This window comes from Nelumbo nucifera, chromosome 7 (genome assembly GCF_055504915.1).
Source record: "Nelumbo nucifera cultivar China Antique chromosome 7, China Antique-T2T, whole genome shotgun sequence".
Lineage (NCBI taxonomy): Eukaryota > Viridiplantae > Streptophyta > Magnoliopsida > Proteales > Nelumbonaceae > Nelumbo > Nelumbo nucifera.
This window is the reverse complement of record NC_142655.1, coordinates 6,801,551-6,821,462: the sequence shown is the minus strand read 5'-3', so window position 1 is coordinate 6,821,462 and position 19,912 is coordinate 6,801,551. Positions and strand designations below refer to the sequence as shown.

Sequence of the window (19,912 nt, the reverse complement as noted above, 5' to 3'; positions counted from 1 at the left end):
TTCATTCTGGTGAACATTCCCCCCATTGGTTCCTTTAGAAACCATTTTTTTTCCTCGTAACATCCACGAAACAAAAACATCGTTATCTCGTTGAAACTTGCAGCCTATGGTCCTATCTTATCCACCATTGGTATTCTTAAACTTGACACAACAAAAAAGAACTCTTGTCACAGAAATTGATTTTTTTTTATTTCAAAGCAGATGTGCTTGCATTTCATTGGGGTCGCGTGTGGTATAATCTTAGAAATTTTCTCGATAAAATTGCACTATGTTATAAGAGCAAAAAATAGACAATTCTGACAGCTCATGTTTATCATAACAATTTCAGAGAAAAGTATGCCACAAACATCTGCATATAAAAGATGAGAACAAGGTAGTTCTTTGATTTGATTTAAGGGAGAGAAGCCTTATGGGGTAACTGTGATCTGTTGGTGGTATTACGACCAATATCTCCCATGCTTGATAACTCTCATGAGCAGTGCTGCATCAATGGAGGCTCTCTCACAGTTACTGTACAACCAGGTTGAAACATCTGTAGTTTCATATGACCTAAGCCTCCTTTGAAAGAGCCATATAGAGGTCGTGATCTTCTGAAGCTGAAAATGTCATCAATTCGAACAGATTGTGGTTGAATACGTTCACTTTTGGCTAATTTATAGCCATCAGAATGTAAACCCCCATATACCTGTACACTGAGTATCTTTTTGCGAGGTGCACCCACCTTTATGTATTCATTGAAGAAATCTATCAATTCTTGTTGAGTCAGCTGCTCCAGTGCTGCAACCTGTTTATTGCCACAAGTGACTAAAGCTGACGACTATTTCCAGATTAAGGTGTTTGGTCATGGATGTAATATGCTGTAATTAGATCGTGCAGTAAGAAAATTCCATTTTATTTTATTTTTACTTGTTTCATTTGGGATGCAACGATTTATAACTATTGAATATGATATGCACTCCAAAGTGTTTGCTTTTGCGTGTCTTGGATCTAAGCAAGGTTTTGGAATTTGGATTTCCTATGGATCTGTATAAGGAACTGCAGAACTGGTCAGATCTCAACCACACATGGTAAAATCAGGCTAGTAACTCATAATTGAAATTTAAAAGAATACTAACATAAGCAGGATTTTGCAAAAATGAGCACCGGAAAGTAAAACATTGAAAACAAAAGTAGCAAGATACTAAAGTGGCTGAACTGATGACTTGTTGCTTAATCTCCTAGCCAACAAGTCATTAAGTAGATTTTTGAGCTCTTCAAAGCCTGAATCGTATGTTGGGTTGGTTACTATATTAATAAATATTTTATTCTATAACTAGCTTATCTACTAAAGGACAAAACAATAAGTCCATTCAATTCAGTCACTTAAGCTGTTATCAAATCTTAGGGGCTTGGAGGTTTGATGTCTGATCAACCTGATCTAGGGCCCAATTGAATGGCCAAACGGGAATTACACATAATAAGTACTAGGATTTGAAAAGGGAAGAACGTAATGTAATAATTTAAAACCTAATCCTCATTTCTCACCCAACAATTTGACATTATGTTTTAGTTGCAATGCACTTAACATAAGGTTGACCCCTACATCATATTTGTAAAGTAATGTATTCATACCTCAGATTCTTTCCTGTCAAATTTGAGGGTACCATAAACAATTTCTTTCCAGTAAAATGAAGATTCTTCCCTCAAATTCTTGTGCCTTTCAAGTTTCATATCTATGAGGGCATTTACATTGCTCTGTTTAATAAAAAAAGAAGAAAAATGTAATTAGCTAGACAGATCTGTGACTCAAACATGGTGAAGCTTTCTGAAATTCAATGAGATAGAGAAACCCTCATAAAACACTAATGACAAATAAATAACAAAATTTGGTTATAAGAATAATGCTAGCAAACAATGCTTTTCTAAATAGCCCAAAGACGCACTAAAAGACAGGATTGATCTACTTTATTACAGGTCCCACCATGCCAGTTTTGTTATTTTAGTGACAATGAGGTCAAGTTCCAACGTGTTGCTTGCTAGAATCCCCATTTATATGGAAGATCCAAATAAGGAAATTAGCTCCTAAAGAAAGTCACAACATCAGGATGAATTTAGGATACATTAGTAAGAACAATATTAGGCAACATGTCATGAAGATTAGAAGAGACCCTTATATTGGTAATCTAAATGCTGTCAAAATAGAAAACCATCAAATAAAACCTTCGAATATATGAACTACAAGTATTATAGGCATGGGTCACAAATCATTTTAGATGATTCAATTGTGTAATCAATCACAATCTTTAGAAAGCAATATGGTTAACATTCTTTCTTTAACATTAAACAATAAAGCCATTTATTAAATACACACAATTAATTCAGTTGGTGTGATATATTTGCTATTATATCTGCAGTATGGATATTGAAGTTGATACCAATGAGATGGTACCCTGATTGTGCAATACAAAAGTACTGGGCTCTATGCAACATAGAATAGTCCCAGTAGAACATCCCTGGGAATTTATATTCAAAGGCCTGCTTATAGCAATCTTCAAATTCAACACTTAGAAATCAGTAACACATTCAAGAATTTCTTTGTAAAGTAAATAAAAAGATAATTGGAACTCATCAAGTTTAAAAAATTCTCTCCTTGAAGGCTTGAACAGAGCAGGTCATCATCCCCTGAAATTTCTAGGGAGGTACTTTCTTGATTCAACTCTTCCTATGAAACTTACTGTCCTCTCCTAAAAATGTTGTCCTGGAGAAACTTTGTGGAAGGTGTTCATCCAAATTTCTTGAGAACCAGAGCATCTAGTTGAACCAGGAAAACTGGAGCAGACTCCATTCTGCCAAGTTTGGCAGTTTCTAGGTTAAACCACAAGGTTTCACCAAGGAAACTAGAACTGGAACCCCATCCTGGTTTTCTGATTCAGTTTTCATAGCATTGGTTTATCCTGGAATGGGGGCTATAAATCAAATGGTCAGTCAAAAGAAAATTGTGAAGGTTCAAAGGTTGATTAACTCATGCATGAAATCTTCTGCTGCTTATTTTTCTGTTTTACCCCGGCAACATAAACATGCTATTATTATACATGCTTTAAGAAGATTTTATCACAGAGGTATGACCATCTTAAGGATCTTTATGCTTTTCTCTTAGCTATAAGAAGAGAAAATATGGACTTACCTTTTTATTTTTATTTTGATAATGGATCTATCTTTTTGAACCTGGAATTTGCAATGCCGATTGAAAGTTGATATTGGTTCTTATTCTGAAGGAACAAACAACTGGAAAAACATACTTTCAAAATGATGGTCATGGGAAAAGATGTTAAGAAAGTTATTAGTGGTAATAGGCATCGATGTGGATCAATATAGAGTTTCCATCAAACCCATTTTCCATTTCAAGAGCAGGTTTAGTTGTGCGAGATTGGTGAAGCAATTGCTAATGGAATGAAGAAGTTGCTCCTTAAGACCACCGGACAATACAATCCGGCTACACACGTAAAAGCTAATTCCCTAACAGAAGAGATGTTAGATCTTTGCAGGACTGAAATTGGAACTCTCCATAGGGATAGATAGAGTCCAGCTTGAAGGATAAAGAAGGATCCTTGGGTGGTCATGAGAAGGATGCCTTCACACTAATATGGGAGGTAGGCATCCAAAAAAATACATCAAGGATGCCAGATCATTGGCACTTTAAATGAACAGTTCATTCAGATGGATTCCAAACTTGCAAACTTTCTTGTTGATGGCCTAGCTAGGGTAGGACTGGCTTCTTCGTTTTAATGGACTACAATAATGAGGGTAGCTAGTAGGTTTTAGTCGTACTTTTTTCATACAAGATAATCAGTATTGGTACCCTTGTTCCCTTTCTTTCAATCATAGAGATTTAGGACTGTTTTTTCATACTTCCTCTAACAAACCTTGACCTTATTAATGATCCTGAAAGAAGAGAAAACTTAACCTTGAATTCATCATTTGTCATCACATGAAGTTTGCTCTCAAACACCTTAAGAAATGCCTCAACTCTCAAATCTACCTCCTGTGGATCCTGTTAAGGCCAAAATTGATATTGTTTAGAAAAGGCCTAAAATGGTAACTGAAATGAAAGAAGAAAGGATATCATGATAATGATATGTTATACACCTTTTCTGTTGATTGAATAATAAATTGCAGTCCTCGAATACCAAAATCATTCCTACATGTGGAAAAAATCAGAAATTTTATTGCAAATAATATTTACACTGTGAAGGATGAAGTTTAGGGACAAGCAGGACATACCGCTGCATAAGAACAGTAATGTACCCAAGTTGCTCAACTGAGCGAAGTTGGTGGAAAGCTGCTTGCTTTGCAATAAGGGAAAACAGTTGAAGTTTCACATTCAACACCGAGTCATCTTGGTGAACCTACACATCAATAAGAGCAAGCAATTGAATTATCACATTCAACACTAAATTATTGGTTTAATTGCTGTCAATTAAAATATTATAGATTTGTAAAAGAAAGCATGATTCACAAACATATTAGTGCCAAGCCCAGCATAAGTTAGGTGAGCTTCTGCTGCCTATCCCCTTTCTTTACACATTACATACTCATTCAACATTTCGTAAATTCAATTTAAAGATTTTTTGTTCTTTTGAAACCTCTTAGAGATTTCCCACTTTTTAGAATTGAAATTTCCTTGAGTGTATTGGCAAACCTTGTCCAGAGGAAGTTGAGGAACATATAATAATTATCCCACCTACAAACATCATTCTTCTTGGGATGTACCTGAATATAGTGGACTAATGCAGAGTTCTTGTCACTCTGATTTAGTCCTTCGATAGGGTAGAAATAACTAAGACTGCTTTCAAGCTTAATAGTTCTAGTTGCCAAATGCTCAGAAGGGGATAACTGCTTAGATATGGGTTGGGGGCACTTAAAGAGAGTATCTTCAATATGCTTGATCACTGATTCTGCTTCATTTTGATCAAAATTTCCTGATAAAAGAAATGTTGGTGTTAAGTATCTAAACAAGGCTTACGTGTAATAGCCATTAAACAATAATTGAGTTTATAGAAATATGTTAACCTGCAATGTAACACTCTAAGAAAGCCCTTGAGAGCATCACAGGTGAAAATTTTGCAAGGTCATCGGCTTCAAGATGAGGAAGAGCTTCAAGTTTTTCACTCCAAGGCCATGAGTGATCCTCTAGAATTGTAGAGCAATAGTACAAAGCCTGTTGATATGGTTGTTGAAACTTGAAATTTTCATACTCCTTTGTCACACTTTCCTGATTAAAGAAAGACATAAAGGTGTCAATTACTTGCCTCATCTTGATTCTCTGCATACAAAATATGATGCTTTGTGAGTTTTAAGGACTTTAACCTTGAAACTACCATAAACGGTAGATTAATAAATTATACCTCAAGTTCTTGACAGAATTGTTCAGCTATTTACTATGGTTCTTGAAAAAGATTGTTGTAATTTGTAAAAAATTTAAAAATCAATAGTTCATAATTGGAAGTTTCAAAACTACCTTAATACTGATACAACAGTTAGCAAGACAATCGTAATTCTCTAAAGGTTCTGTGGAAATACATAACCCTGTCTGATCAATATCATCATCTAAGCCTTGTCCCTACTATATGAGGTAGGCTACATGAATCCCATTTCACCATTTCATTCTGTTCAGTGCCATATCCATTACTACAATACAGACGCTTAAGTCATTTCTTACTACTTCCGCCCAAGGCCTTTTTGATACCCCTAGATCTTCTAGCCCCTTCAATTTGTAATAGATCACTTTTTTCTAACAGGTGCTCTAGTTGGTTTTCTATGGACATGAACAAACCATTCTATTATAAGTTAATATAACAGAAAAACAATATGATTAATTTTCAAACAAGAGTTATTGCTTAGCATTACGGTGAAATCATGGGCTGACAAGCATGAAAATGTGGATTTACTATGAGAGCATCCTCTTGGTGCAAAAATGCCAAAGTTTAGGGTTCTATCCAATCTACCCCTCCCAAGATCCTAGATTGTTGGGATCATAATTAGGCAGTGGCCCTTTATTGACATGGGAAATTAAGTACTAACCCCTGTGGTATTGAAAAGTCCCAAAGACAGCACTAGATCATTGATTAGCAGAGTTTCCTTTTTGAAGCTGACTAAGCTGCATTAATTGCTGCACACTTGACAGGCATGGGTGTGCCAGTGTGCATTTGTGTGGTGGGTGCTGGAGAAAGTGGAACCACCACAGAAATCTATATATTGTTTCTTCTTTGAATATGGATTGATGGGAAAATAAAAAGTAAAAAAAAAAAAAAAACAACATGAATTAGACAATAATCAATAAGAAGCCATCCACTTACCTTGACAACCGCAAACCTATCCGGTTTTACTTTAAACTCAGCAATTTTTTGAACTACGGTTTCTAACAAGATCCTCATTTTGTGATTATAACCCAACACAATCACCTAAAAAGGGAAGCAAGAAAAAGTTAGAAAAAAACACAGATGAATTTATGGGAAAATTAAATATATTGGTGTTGATTAAAATTTAAAAACAATAAATAAATTGGCAAAGCAGGTGGACAAAGATAATGCTTAGAAAATCAGTAAAAGCGACCCAACATCATCCTCAAAAATTCAATTTTCTTGGTGTATGATTACAAGTTTTTGTTTTGGGGAGATCTTTGGGTTGGTAACTTGACTCTCATGGACCTTTTTCCCTCTTTGTACTCTCTCTCTGCTTTTAAGAACTACAATGCTTTGCTTCTTTCTTCCCCTCATCTGGTGTTAGTTGGGATTTAGGCTTGAGAAGAGGTCTGAGAGACCATGAGTTTGATCAGGTTGCCTTACTTCTATAAGTCCTTGATTCTTTTCTTTTTGGACCCTACCCTTTTCTCTTGTGCTTCTTTTTTCTCAATCTTGTGCTTGTATTTGCCTTTAAAGAAGTTTGGTTGTCAAAACCTATTCCACCCAAGGTTGGATCTCGTTGTTGGGAAGCTTTTTCATGAAAAGTTAAACACTTTAGACAACCTATAAAAAAGAAGACCCTTCTGTTGTCTCTCTACCAATTGGTGTTTTATCTTAAAAGCTAATAGTGAGAGTTGCTACCATCTGCTAATCACTTGTCCTGTTGTTGCAGGCTTTTGGGAAAGGTTTTTTTGCCCTTTGGTTGCAGGTGGTCTTTATCTTTGCAGATCAGTAGTCTATTTGACCATTCAACCTTTAGATGGCCTAAGAGAAGGGGCAAGATCTTGTGGAGATGTGCTAGGGTTGCCTTGGTGTGGACAGTGTGGGAGGAGAGGAATGCTAGAATTTTCAGCAATAAGGAAAGGAACAAGGAATCCATCTGGGACTGCACTTTAAGTAGGGCTATCCATTGGGATAAAACTATGAATATTTTTTCATTGCTTTCTTATGATGATATTTGGAGGAATTGAGGAGTTGTAGCAAGGAGCTCAGAATTGAACATAAAGCTGGCTAGAGCCTGGTACATCCTGAAGGTTTCATTAAGCTTAACTTTGATGGTAGCAGCTTGGGGAATCTGGGACCCTCAGGAATTAGGGGTGCTTAAGGAATGCAGATGGCAGTATAGTTGCTTTATTTTAAGGCCTATTGGTGTAGGGGACACTATTCAAGCTGAGTTTGAAGCTGTTTTGCAGGAGCACAACTTTGTAGAGAGTTGAACATTGATAGATTGCTAATTGAAGGGGATTCGAAGCTGATAATTGGGTGGCAAAGGAATCCAGACACTGTTGTTTGGACCTACAGGGAAGCTATGAAAAGATTCAGATGGTTGATCTCCAATATGACAATAAGAATTTTACTTATCAAAAAAATAATGACAATAAGAATTCAGTGGGAAAGGAGATTGACTAATGGGATAGCTGACTGTTAGCTAAGCAAGGGGTATATAGGGATCATCTTTTTTAGGCTCAATTGTAATTCGGTGCTTTTTGGGAGGCTGCATCTCACACCTCCTTTTGGGAAGTTCTTTGTATAATTTTCTTCTGCTGTTCTGTTAATAAAATCTTTTCTATTACCAATCAAAAAAATTAGGAACTTAAAGACCTTCTGAGTTGATTCACCGAGTACAACAAAAATTCTAAGATAAGACTTTACAAAAATGTTAAATGGATGGATAGCTTTATCAATAGGAATTGGATAAATTTTCAAGAACCAGAAACAGAACATAAGAATAAATATTTCTTGGAGAGACTAGAGAGATCAAAAAGTGGAAACATTGTCCAATGACCAATAGAACACTGATTAATTTCTAATAGAAAGTAAAGGTGCTTAAGGTCTGGAGAGGGAACAAAAGAACCTTCTTTCGTTCCCTTCTCAAGTTAGATCCCAAAAAAGCTTATGAATGGACTTGGGACTTTTTAGATGAGGTACTTGATAAGTGGAAGTGTGAACAATCTTTTTAGAATAGGGGTTCTTCACAGAGATTGAGAAAAGAAAAGGAAAAAAGAGTAACCACCAATCCAAGAAATTTGGGTGAGATAGGGCAACAAAATTTGAAAATGCAAGTTTTGAAATAAGACTCCAAATGGCAGCAAACCATTACAAATAGTTAAGTGGCTTATCTGTGGATAACGGAAGGTATTCTGCTCCCTAATCCTTCCATAGAAGAATGGGTACCAAGTGCTAAACCATCTTCAAACAATTTTCTTTTTTTTTATTTAAACTGGTATTTTATTTTTCAGTCTATAGGACCCTAGTCTTGATTATTAAGAAATTATAGAAAATCATGAGGAAATTCCTATTGAACTAGGGGACATCAAAAAGGACCATCTCATTAAATGGGATACATGGAAATAAGATTCAATAATGAAATAAACATGAAAACTGCAATCAATCTTAGAATAGAGAAGATTAGAAGAGCAAGAAGAAGAAAAAGAAGAGAGAAAAAGTAAGGAGAAGCAGAGGGAAGCATAGATGAGAGGTGGCTGCCCCATCCTTTTATTATTTATACTTTAGCGTAAATCAGTGTTCAAAGACAAATATGCCCTTAGTAGAGCGGTAACTATTAGAAAGAAAATAGACACCGTACTATGAGCCAAGGCCCAATAACTAATAACAAAAGGAAATAAATAAAATCTCAACTGCTATCAACTATCAACACTCCCCCGCATATTGGGAAAAGAAGTTAACCATTCCCAACTTGCATAGATCATTTTCCAAGTTATTCCTGGCAACTCTTTTAGTGATGACATTGCAAATTGCACTCAGATTAAACACGTGGCAGTCAGATTTCTCCTGAAGACATCCTCTCCCTAATGAAGTGTCTGTCCACCTCGAAATGATTATTCTATCATGCTGGATTAGGTTATGGGCAACATTGATGGTGCCCTGGTTATCACAACACAGTATCATGGACTGCTCTGCATCAATACCACCAACTACTTTTTACTTTCCGATGAAACTAAATTACCATAAAAAAATGTGTAAAAACCTAATGTAGATCTCCTATGGTCCAAAGACCTACCCAATTTGCATTTGTAAAATCCTTAAGTTTCATATGTTCTTGATTATCAAACGACACAAGTTGAAAAAGTGGCTAAGAATATGTGGCAGCTAAGGGAAAAAATAACATGAACTGAGCTCATCTTGGCCATGGGAGCAAAAATCTCCAAATAACTAACACCATAGATTTCTGTATATCCCTTTGCAACTAACCTTTCCTTATAACTTTCTATATTTCTATCAATATTATACTTTATGATAAATACCCATTTGCACTTCAGTCTCCTTATCAATAGTCAAATCAACAATTCCCCAAGTTAGATTCTTAACCAGACATTTTTCCCTTCCTCCTAGAGTCTCTGGCTGTGTAGTTCCATCCATGTTAAGGATCCTAAGAAAACAAAGTTGGATTTTAATGCTATCCAGTATACCAAGAAAAAGTATGTCACCAAGGATGTGGTTTTCTTCAAGTCTCAATCCTTTTTTCAATCTCCCAGGAATCCTCTTTAGGGGGAGACTAGTAGGATGGAAGAGGATCCATCTTCTCCTTCTCCTTTTTGCTGTTATCTATCTCTTGTCTTCCATCTTCTCCTCCTAATTCTCCTAGTTCAGCTTCTTTAATGAATCTATTTCATTATTCATAAAAAAATCTCATTCAACTGGTTTACTAAGTCTCTTGCTTTTAATCATGATCAGGTTGCAGAATACTTAGTTAGGTCTGCTGTTGGAAATAGAGAACTCAATTCGGGTGTAATACTTCTGAAGTAGGGACCTTTATACGTATTGCTTCTCTCAGCATACTTTCTTGGTGGTTTTGGCAGATCACCCTAGGACATCCTATTGTTGTGTATATTGTTGCTTTCTTCACAGACAGCTCTTTATTTCTGGGTGGGGTAAATAATTATCTATTTTTTACTTTATTAATAAAAACTCTTGTTATTTGTCCCAATAAAATAAAAATACAATGACTGGAGATCTAACCATATTATTATACTAGTCATGGCACCATGCACGAGTACTAAGAGACTTTTTTCTTTTCTTTTCTGTTATTTTTTTTTTTATGGTTAAGTACTAAAATAATTGATACCCACTGATACTAGACCTAAGACTTAGGACCACTTAAGTATACAACTTATTTTGACCATAAAAACCAAATTTAATAAAAAATAAAACAAAATAAGATAATAAAATTTTTAAAATCAACAATTACTTTGCCATTGAACATGAGTGTTCATCACACAAAATGCAAAATCCTTATAGAATGTAAAAAAGATGAGTAACCTGGAAACCAGTATCTTTCAGGTATATGGCATAGTGAAGACCGGCAACTTGAGCATCATAAGCTGAAAGATACAGAATAAGTAAGATCAGCATCAAGGTTTATGCAAGAGATAAAAAAATATTAGAATGAAAGAAAAGGTTTATGCCAAATACCTGACAGAAAGAAAAGTAGTATGTATTATATCAGCATCAAGGTTTATGCAAGAGAAAAAAAATGTTATCGCTTCCAGTGAAATCAATCATGTAAAAAAATTTTAATTTCATGCTTTTTGATCAGAATAAACCTTATTAAATAAATTAACTGGATAAAACTTAATGGTACAACAGTTGTTCCATGTTATACACACTAAACAGCTTACCATATTCATTCAAGTAGTCCATTAACAGCTGTGTGAAGATATAAGTAAGAATTTGCGCCTCAGGAGAGTGGCTCGCATAGGGACAGTTGAAATCTATCCTAATATATGCCTTTGGGGTAAAGAACATTGTGTCAGGCTTATACCATAACCTTGAATAAGCTGACTTCCTTAACAGAACCGGATATTTAGCCTGATTCAAATCCAAAAAATCATGTCATTTGGAAAAAAGTTCATAAATAAGGTAGTTGACAAAATACAAAGAAATGGTTTATGATGTTCTGATTGCACCTTTCCTTGTACATCTTTAAGTGACAAATCAGTGGGAATGAACAGATTGGGTGCTGGTAGATGTAAACAATCATTAGGAGCTGTATCTATCCATTTCTGCAAAAGGTTTAGAACATATGATGAACCATCAAGTTGCTCCACAGATTATAATCAACCAGAACTGAACAGTAAACATTAGGTTCAGAAAATGATTTGAGGTTTCCCTAAAATTTACCAAAATTTCCTATGAAATCCCCATTTCAGGGTCCCAAAATATCAATCTATGGAATTCACATAATTACATGATTTATATGGAAAACAGGCAATAATTCTGCTAAAACGTTCCATTTGGTGTTTTGCAACATATCACATACACTTGTTCCAAAATTGAGCATGAGCTTACATATTTCTTTTCTGCAGAAATAAAAGACAATATGATAAAAGTTATATGGATTTGATTTTGTACCACAATGTGTCTATATAGCTATTAACGAAATTAGTTATCAAAAAAAAAAAAAAAAAAAACATGTGGCTTTTAATGACCACTTTGTTCCTTAAACTTGCCATACCCAATGCATAATACTATATTTGTAGCATGGGTCTTTTGCTTTTAATCATGTCTGTATTAACATTATCTGTAGTATGTAAAGAAAAACTTCACTCTCCCTAAAATTGAGAAAGTGTACACTAATTAGAAAATTTCCACTAAATTCCTAACGAAATTTCTAATTTTATTATTGAGCACAGAAGTATTTCTCAAAAGCAAAGTAATGAACTTTCCATCAGAAAACCAAAAAGCTTAAACTTTTTTCTTGACTACAGTATATATAACTATTGATAGTATGAAGAACATGAATGGAGAGAAAATGCCAAATCAATAAAGATAGAGCACCACAGTGCCTATATTTAGAAATAAAGTTGCAATAATTATCATAGGATTAAAATGAGGAGCCAGAGAGAAAGTGGCTAAGCAAAGATTACAGCACAAAACAAGTATATCTGTTTGGCAAATTGTTCTTAAAGAACATATTTTTGTTTTATAAAAATAGAAATGGTATTTGGATAGCCATATTATTTGTTATGATTAATTCTTCATATCAATATACATACAGAAAATCATAATAGTAGTTACTAATCTATTAAGCATTTCTCTTTTAAATTCAACAAATTTAAACTAGATGATGCAATTTCTCAATAGCATAGAGCTGAAACACTTTTTATAATAGAGTAACATCCAATGAACAATAGAATGATAAAACTTGGGACTCTTCTTAGGATCTTAAATTCTACAATATAGGAAAACTAAAACATTAAATTCCAAGATTCAATTGTAGAAAACATGGATATTATCTACCAAATAGGGGACGGAGAGGATTAATGCTAATCCCTATTCCAAAATCGTGAATGGAACCAGTATTTCTAGATTACTACTTTAGGGAACAAACTAAAATGAAAAAATTTATCTTTTGGATTAGGAATGGAAGCGAACTAAAATGAAAAATTACAACATATTCAAGTCATTAGATTTTTTTATTTCAGCCAACAAATGATCAGAAAACAGAAGAAAAACAGCCTTTTGAAAAGAAAGGACTGTTTAAAAAGTTGCAGAAATCAGGTTTCAAGAATAGAGAAGAAGAAGAAGAAGGTGGCGGCAACTACGATTCAGAGAGAGATTTTCGAACATAACCTTCTCTCTTACACCCCTAATTCCATTTCATTAAATTAAACTTTAGTAATTTACAGAAACGCCCCTAGTTGGGAAGAAAATTAAAAAACATAACATAAGAAAGAATAAAGCTCAGATTAAGGCCCATTACAACAAAGAACATAAAGATAAAAAAGGATAAACAGCCTATGGGCCATTCGGCCTATCTTCTCTACACTCCCCCTCAAGCTAAGCATAGATGTCAATCATGCTGAAGTTTAGCCTTGGGAATGCCCTTGGTGAAGAAATTAGCTAACTGTCCTTCAGAAGTAATGAAAGGTAGACACACCTCTCCAGAAGCCACTCTTTCTCGAATGAAGTGTCTATCAACTTCAATATGTTTAGTTCTGTCGTGTTGCATTGGATTATGAGCAATGTTGATGGTAGCTTGATTATCACAGTATAACATCACTGGCTTATCATGCTCAATACCCAGTTCCTCCATCAAGGATCTAAGCCGCAATAGTTCAAAAACTCCATGAGCCATGGCTCTATATTCAGCTTCGGCTGAAGATCGGGCAACAACTGATTGTTTCTTGCTTCTCCAAGAGACAATATTACCAGCCACCAAGCTATAGTACCCAGAGGTAGATCTTCTGTCATCAATGTTTCCAGCCCAATTAGCATCTGTGTAGGCTTCAAGTTTCGTATGGCCATGCTTAGCAAATAGAATTCCCTTTCCAGGGGAACCCTTCAAATAACATAGAATCCGCTCCGCTACTGCCATGTGAGTATCCCTGGGAGCATGCATGAACTGACTAATGCAACTGACATCATATGCAATGTCTGGCCGAGTCATGCATAGATAGAGAACTTTTCCAAGTAGCCTCTGGAAGACTCCCTTATCTTTCAACAATATTCCATCTGAAGCAGAGAGTTTATGACTCATATCAATAGGAGTAGCAACTGGTCTAGCACCCATCTTCCCTGTTTCAGAGAGCAAATCAAGTACATACTTTCTCTGAGAGATAAGGATCCCATTTTTGGATCGAACAACTTCTATGCCAAGAAAGTATCTCAATTCCCCCAGATCTTTGATCTCAAACTCTGTATGAAGGAAAGATTTGAGATCATTAATCCCTGATACATCATTACCAGTCACAACAATATCATTTACATACACAATCAGGTAAATGGCCAAGGATCCTCTCCTCTTCACAAAGAGGGTATGATCAGACTATGTCTGTACATAGCCAAAGCTAACAAGGGCAGCCCTAAACCTTTCAAACCATGCCCTAGGAGACTGTTTAAATCCATAAAGAGATTTCTTCAGCCTATAGACCCTCCCTTTCATATCTGTTTCATACATCTCTGGAGGAAGAGACAATATAGACCTCCTCATGTAACTCTCCATTCAGAAATGCATTATTTACATCTTGCTGATTAAGTGGCCAATCTGAGTGTGCAGCCAGAGATAGTAGAACTCTCACAGAAGTCATCTTGGCAACAAGAGCAAAGGTCTCCAGATAATCAATCCCATACGCCTGTGTATAACCTTTTGCAACCAGCCTAGCCTTGTACTTTTCAATGGTCCCATCAGCATGATATTTGATGGTAAAAACCCACTTACAACCTACTGGATCCTTCCCTTTAGGTAAATCAACCACGTCCTAAGTGTCATTCTGGATCAGGGCATCAATTTTTGTTCTCATAGCATCCCTCCACTCTGGAATAGTAAGAGCTTTTGACACAGACCTGGGAATTGGGTTATAAGCAACAGAAGAAAGATAACCAAAATATGGAGAGAGCAAATTATAAGAAAGGTGTTTGGAAATGCAATGTGCAGTACACTTCCTTTTTCCTTTCCTAATAGCAATAGGGATATCAAGGTCTAGAAAGGATGACTCCAAAGGGGTTGTATCAGTACCTATTGTCTCTTCTGTGATTGAAAGTGTAGGAGGCTCATGTGCTGTAGGGGAAACAATCTACTCACTTCTGGTTCTCTACCGTTGGTACAACCTAGGATTAAAAAGAGGACAAGGAGGTAAAGAAGGAGGGATAGGAACACTGGAATGAGAATAAAATGATTGATCCTCCCTTGACTCATTTGAAGGAGGAAGAGTCTCAACAGAAGACTCAACTAAGATAGGAAGGGGGAGAGCAAACAGCTGTGACAAATTCTCCCCCTTTGGACAATGCCTCTCTTGAGAAGAATCATAAAAGGAAGAAAGCTCATCAAAGGTAACATCCATTGAGAGCCATCGGCTAGGGTGATTTTGTCACGGCTAAGGTGACATCCATTGAGAACCATCTGTAGCCTTGATGGTTCCCTTGCCGGAGATAGGGGCAAGAGAGCCATCAGCTAGGGTGATTTTGTCACGTCCAGGAAGTAAATCATATGAAACAAACAAGGTAGAAAGGTAGGTCATATGATCAGAAGCACCTGAATCAATAATCCAAGGGATCCTATGATTACCTAAAATGGTTGCATGATTAGCAGAAACCCGTATACCTGAATGAGCAAATGCAGAAGAGGTTGAATTTTCTAAAGGGTTGGAAGAAGAAGTCACACCCTCTAGGTGACTGATCATCCTCCCAAACTTCTCATATTCTGCTTTCATGGCTGCTAACTGCACACTAGCTGTCATCTCTTTAGTTTGGTATTTGTCACTATCTAGACCAACAACAATATTGGCACTCCCTGCCTTCATATTATCAGACCTCTTTTGAAACCGAAGAAGAAGCTCAAGATGCAATTTCCAACACTTGTCTTTAGTGTGTTTTGGCTTCTTACAGTACTCATAATTTCTTTCTTCCCCGAGCTACTTGCTACTTGGAGTCCCTGCAATTCCCTTGGATTTCACTCCCATATTAGCAAAGTGATCATTTAGACCAGTCCCTTGAACCTAGACAAGTCTCTTGCTTTCTTCACTACTTACCAAGGCATAGGCTTGAGACAGTAAAACACTATCCTTGGATAAAATACTTTGCTTTGTGATGTCATACTCTGGATTCAGCCCTGTCAAAAACTCAAACACCCTATTTCTCTTAACAAGTTTCCTGTAGGTCTCAGCATCATTAGTGGTGTCCCAGGCTACAACTTCTATCAAATCAATTTCTTGCCATAAAGACTTCAGTATTGAGAAATAAACAGCTAAAGGTTTCTCCCCCTATCTCAAATTCTTCACATCACTCAGCTTGTAAGCCCTGCCCACATTTAATTTCTGGGAATAGGTTTCATCAACATTATCCCAAATTTCCTTTGCTGAATTCATCCACAAATAGTGTTGACTAATTTGCGGTTGCATTGAGTTCACAAGCCATCCAATAACAGTATAATTTTCTTGCATCTATTTTTCATATGATGGATCAAGAAAACCCCATTTGCCTCTATTGCATATATGAATTTTTACTAATTGTGACCAAGCCAGATAATTAGTTCCATCTAGTTTGACTGTGGTCACAGCCAATAGAGAGTCTACAGAGGCTCCCAGAACCAGTCTGGATTCAGCAACATGCTTGTTTTTAACTTCTAAAGGGTTCATCTTCTTAAAATACTTCGAAAATAACTTCTAACAACTTCGAATAACAACAAATGAAGATAGAATAAAAACTGTGTTGTGAGCCAACCTCTATGTAGCCGTACCAGCTACGTGCGTCACACCCGAAAGTCGGGAGAAACAAAGAAATCTCAGCCACTCCTTGTAGACTTCACAGAACACCAATCCACTTGAATCGATCTTCAAGATGAAGGATGAGGAGACTTTCAATCACTGAGCTCCCAAGTCAAACTCCCTATAGGGCCCGCAATCAGATTTCTCCAGAAAATTTGGGTTTCGGGCAACACACTTGAATCTGTCAGGAGGACGACAAAACCAGTCCCCTTCTCTCCAAGAACCACTAACAACTGGGCTGAAATAGGTTTCTTTAACTATTCATACGATTCAGTTCTCCATTCACATTGTGTATGGGAAAAAAGAGGTGAAAAAAGGAAAAAGTCGAGCCTGCTCTGATATCAAGAAGAAAAACAGCCTTTTGAAAAGAAATGACTGTTTAAAAAGTTGCAGAAAATCAAAAGTAGAAGAAATCAGGTTTCAAAAAGAGAGAAAAAGAAGAAGAAGGTGGCAACAACTAGGGTTCAGAGAGGGATTTTCGAACATAACCTTCTCTCTTACACCCCTAATTCCATTTCATTAAGTTAAACTTTAGTAATTTATAGAGAGGCCCCTAGTTGGGCAGAAAATTAAAAAACATAACATAAGAAAGAATAAAACCCAGACTAAGGCCCATTACAGCAAAGAACATAAAGATAAAAAAGGATAAACAGCCTATGGGCCATTCGGCCCATCTTCTATACAAAAACAAAACATAGGGTTTATCTTTCGGAAAGGGGATTGGCTAAGCAAGTTGAATCAAGGAGGAGATTGACCTAACCTTCAAAAAAATAAAATTAAACGTTAGAGAAGGGGGAGAAAAGAAGAGCAACGAGGCTGAACTCTGTTTGTGTGATGATATAGCAGAAGAAGAAAAGAAGTTCTGGCGTTTTTCAGTGCATTGATTGCTGTTTTCAGGCTGAACTATGGTTCAAACTCTTCAATTGGCAACAGTTCAAGTCAGTGAATCCACAAGCAAAGAAGAAGAATGTTCTGGCCAACTATTCTTTCTTGATTGATGGACTGTGCGGCAGTGGGATGATGAAGAAAAGAGATAACTGACAAGGGTTTTTTGTGCCCAACATTTCTTTTATTTGAGCAAAATTACATTAACATCCCTCTTTACATGTGAGAAATTCCCACGTGTTTGTTTTTATAAGTTAACATTGTGGGAACATGCGGTTCCGCAGGACATGTTCTTTTGGAGTGACAGTTTTGTCACTCTAAAAGTACACTCCTGGCAGCTTGTTCTTGTTCCAGAACACGATATTTCTTGTGACAAAATGCATGCAAACGTATTTCTGATCCGTGAGAACATTCAGAATGCAAGAAACGTTCCCATGGAACGATACTAAACAGGGCCTAAATTTCTGATTCCTTTCCTTTCGCTTTTTGGAACAAAAACAGGGGCTCTGCTCCTTAAAATTTCTGTTCTTCATTTGATTTTTTTCTCTGTTTTTTGAAACGGTCATCATTTTCAAGTTTTTTCTTGCATTTTTTTAAAAACTATAACAGGGGCTTCAACCCTTCTCCTCCATATTGCTTATCGTTCTCTCTCTCTCTCTCTCTCTCTCTCTCTCTCTTATGAGACAAAAAACAGGGGCTCCACCCTTTCTTCTCCTTATTTGTTGATTTTTTTTTCTTCTTTTTCTATGACAAAAACAGAGAAGCCCTTCTTTTACTAGGCGATGGTTATTTCTAAGACACTATCCTTGAAATGGTATGAAGAAAATGGTTATTTCTGAGATATTACAGAAGATAAGGTTTATTTTTGAGACAGGCCTGGAAATACTATGAAAAATACGTTTAGTTTTGAAACACTAGGCGACACCTAGGTGGGAGCCTAGGCACCGAGGCAACTAAGCACTCCCTTGTTGCCTAGGTTCACCTTGGCACCTTGAAAACTATGATTGTATTATCTTGATGGTGGTGGTCCAAAAGTAGCACTCCAATCTTCCCTCACTCCTCTCTAATGGTATTATCTTGTGAGTCATGTCAGTATGGGAAACATCAAAAAGTTTCCTCTAGTCCTAGAGTTGATAATCGGCTTTTGAGTCCTTTTTCTTTAGTTCATTCAAATGTGTGGGGTCCAAATAAAATTGTCATATAATGGCTACAAGTATTTTGTAATGTTTGTTGATGACTATTCAAGGATGACATGGCTTTATCTCATGAAAGAAAAAAGCGAATTGCTCTTTATTTTCCAAAAATTTCATGCTGAAATTCGTACTCAATTTGGTGTTCACAGTTCATATTAAAATTCTTCATTTTGATAATGCAAAGGAATATTGTTTAACACCATTTCAGCAATACTTAGAGCAATATGGTATAATTCATCAAACTTCTTGTACTTACACACTACAACAGAATGGCTTGGATGAACGGAAGAAACAACGTTTTTGGAGTGATGTTGTATTTAATCATGTTTTCTCACCAATTGGATGCCCATGCCTATCTTTAGAAGTCATTTTCCTTTCTCAGTTTTGTTTCCTACTCTATTTCCTTTTCCCCTTACTCCCAAAGTTTTTGGTTGTGTATGTTTTGTTCATAAGTTAGGGCCTGGGATGCATCTTTTGTTTCCTAATCTATCTCATTTTCCCCTACAAAATGCATCTTTCTTTACTATTCTAGAACCCAAAACGGATATAAATGTTTCAACCCCAGTTTCCATCATTCATTTGTTTGTCCAGATATCACTTTCTTTGAATTTGTTCCCTTCTTTACAAGTCTTGATGTTCCTCCCTCTCCTCTAGTGTTTCCTCTTCTTGTTCCATTTGAGGACCCCGTTTCTACAATTTCAGTTGTGTCCAAGCCTTCATCTCCTCTAGTGCAGGTTCCACTAAAAGACCACCAATCATGCAAGTGTATATTTATAGACAAGCACCGACTCCTCCTCTAGTCCCTTCTTCATCGATAGATCTAGCAATTGTTTCTCTTCCTTCTAACCTTGATCTTCCTATTGCATTGTAGAAAGGTAAATGCAATTGTACTTCTCATCCCATTTCCAATTATGTTTATGTTTCTCACCTTTCTACTTCCCATTGGCAGTTTGTTTCTATTCCAAAGAATGTCCCTATTACCTCCCTAGGGTGGCGCCAAGCAATGGAAGACAGGAAGAGGAACTGTCTGCACTTGCATATAATCACACGTGGGAGCTTACCACTCTCCCTCCTAGTAAGCATGTGTAGGATGTAAATGGGTGTATACTAAAGTATTTACTAGGTGGCAATGTAGAAAGATTGAAGGTTCAATTGGTTGTTAAAGGCT

The 19,912-nt window shown here is 36.3% G+C and overlaps 1 protein-coding gene across 4 annotated transcripts in view; it reads right to left on the bottom strand.

The window, feature by feature from the left end:
- Positions 1–247: 247 nt before the first annotated feature.
- The window catches only part of LOC104597372 (insulin-degrading enzyme-like 1, peroxisomal), a 128,400-nt gene continuing 108,735 nt past the window's right edge, over positions 248–19,912 (bottom strand). For all 4 annotated transcript variants that reach the window (XM_010258842.3, XM_010258843.3, XM_010258845.3 and 1 more), the window contains 11 exons: positions 11,369–11,464; positions 11,081–11,270; positions 10,722–10,783; positions 6,336–6,440; positions 5,050–5,251; positions 4,750–4,958; positions 4,261–4,385; positions 4,126–4,177; positions 3,944–4,030; positions 1,612–1,734; positions 248–784 (listed from right to left, as the gene is read on the bottom strand). In XM_010258842.3, coding sequence (XP_010257144.1) covers positions 470–784; positions 1,612–1,734; positions 3,944–4,030; positions 4,126–4,177; positions 4,261–4,385; positions 4,750–4,958; positions 5,050–5,251; positions 6,336–6,440; positions 10,722–10,783; positions 11,081–11,270; positions 11,369–11,464 — 1,566 coding nt within the window. In that variant the 3' untranslated portion in view covers positions 248–469. The remainder of the gene's footprint in view (positions 785–1,611; positions 1,735–3,943; positions 4,031–4,125; positions 4,178–4,260; positions 4,386–4,749; positions 4,959–5,049; positions 5,252–6,335; positions 6,441–10,721; positions 10,784–11,080; positions 11,271–11,368; positions 11,465–19,912) is intronic.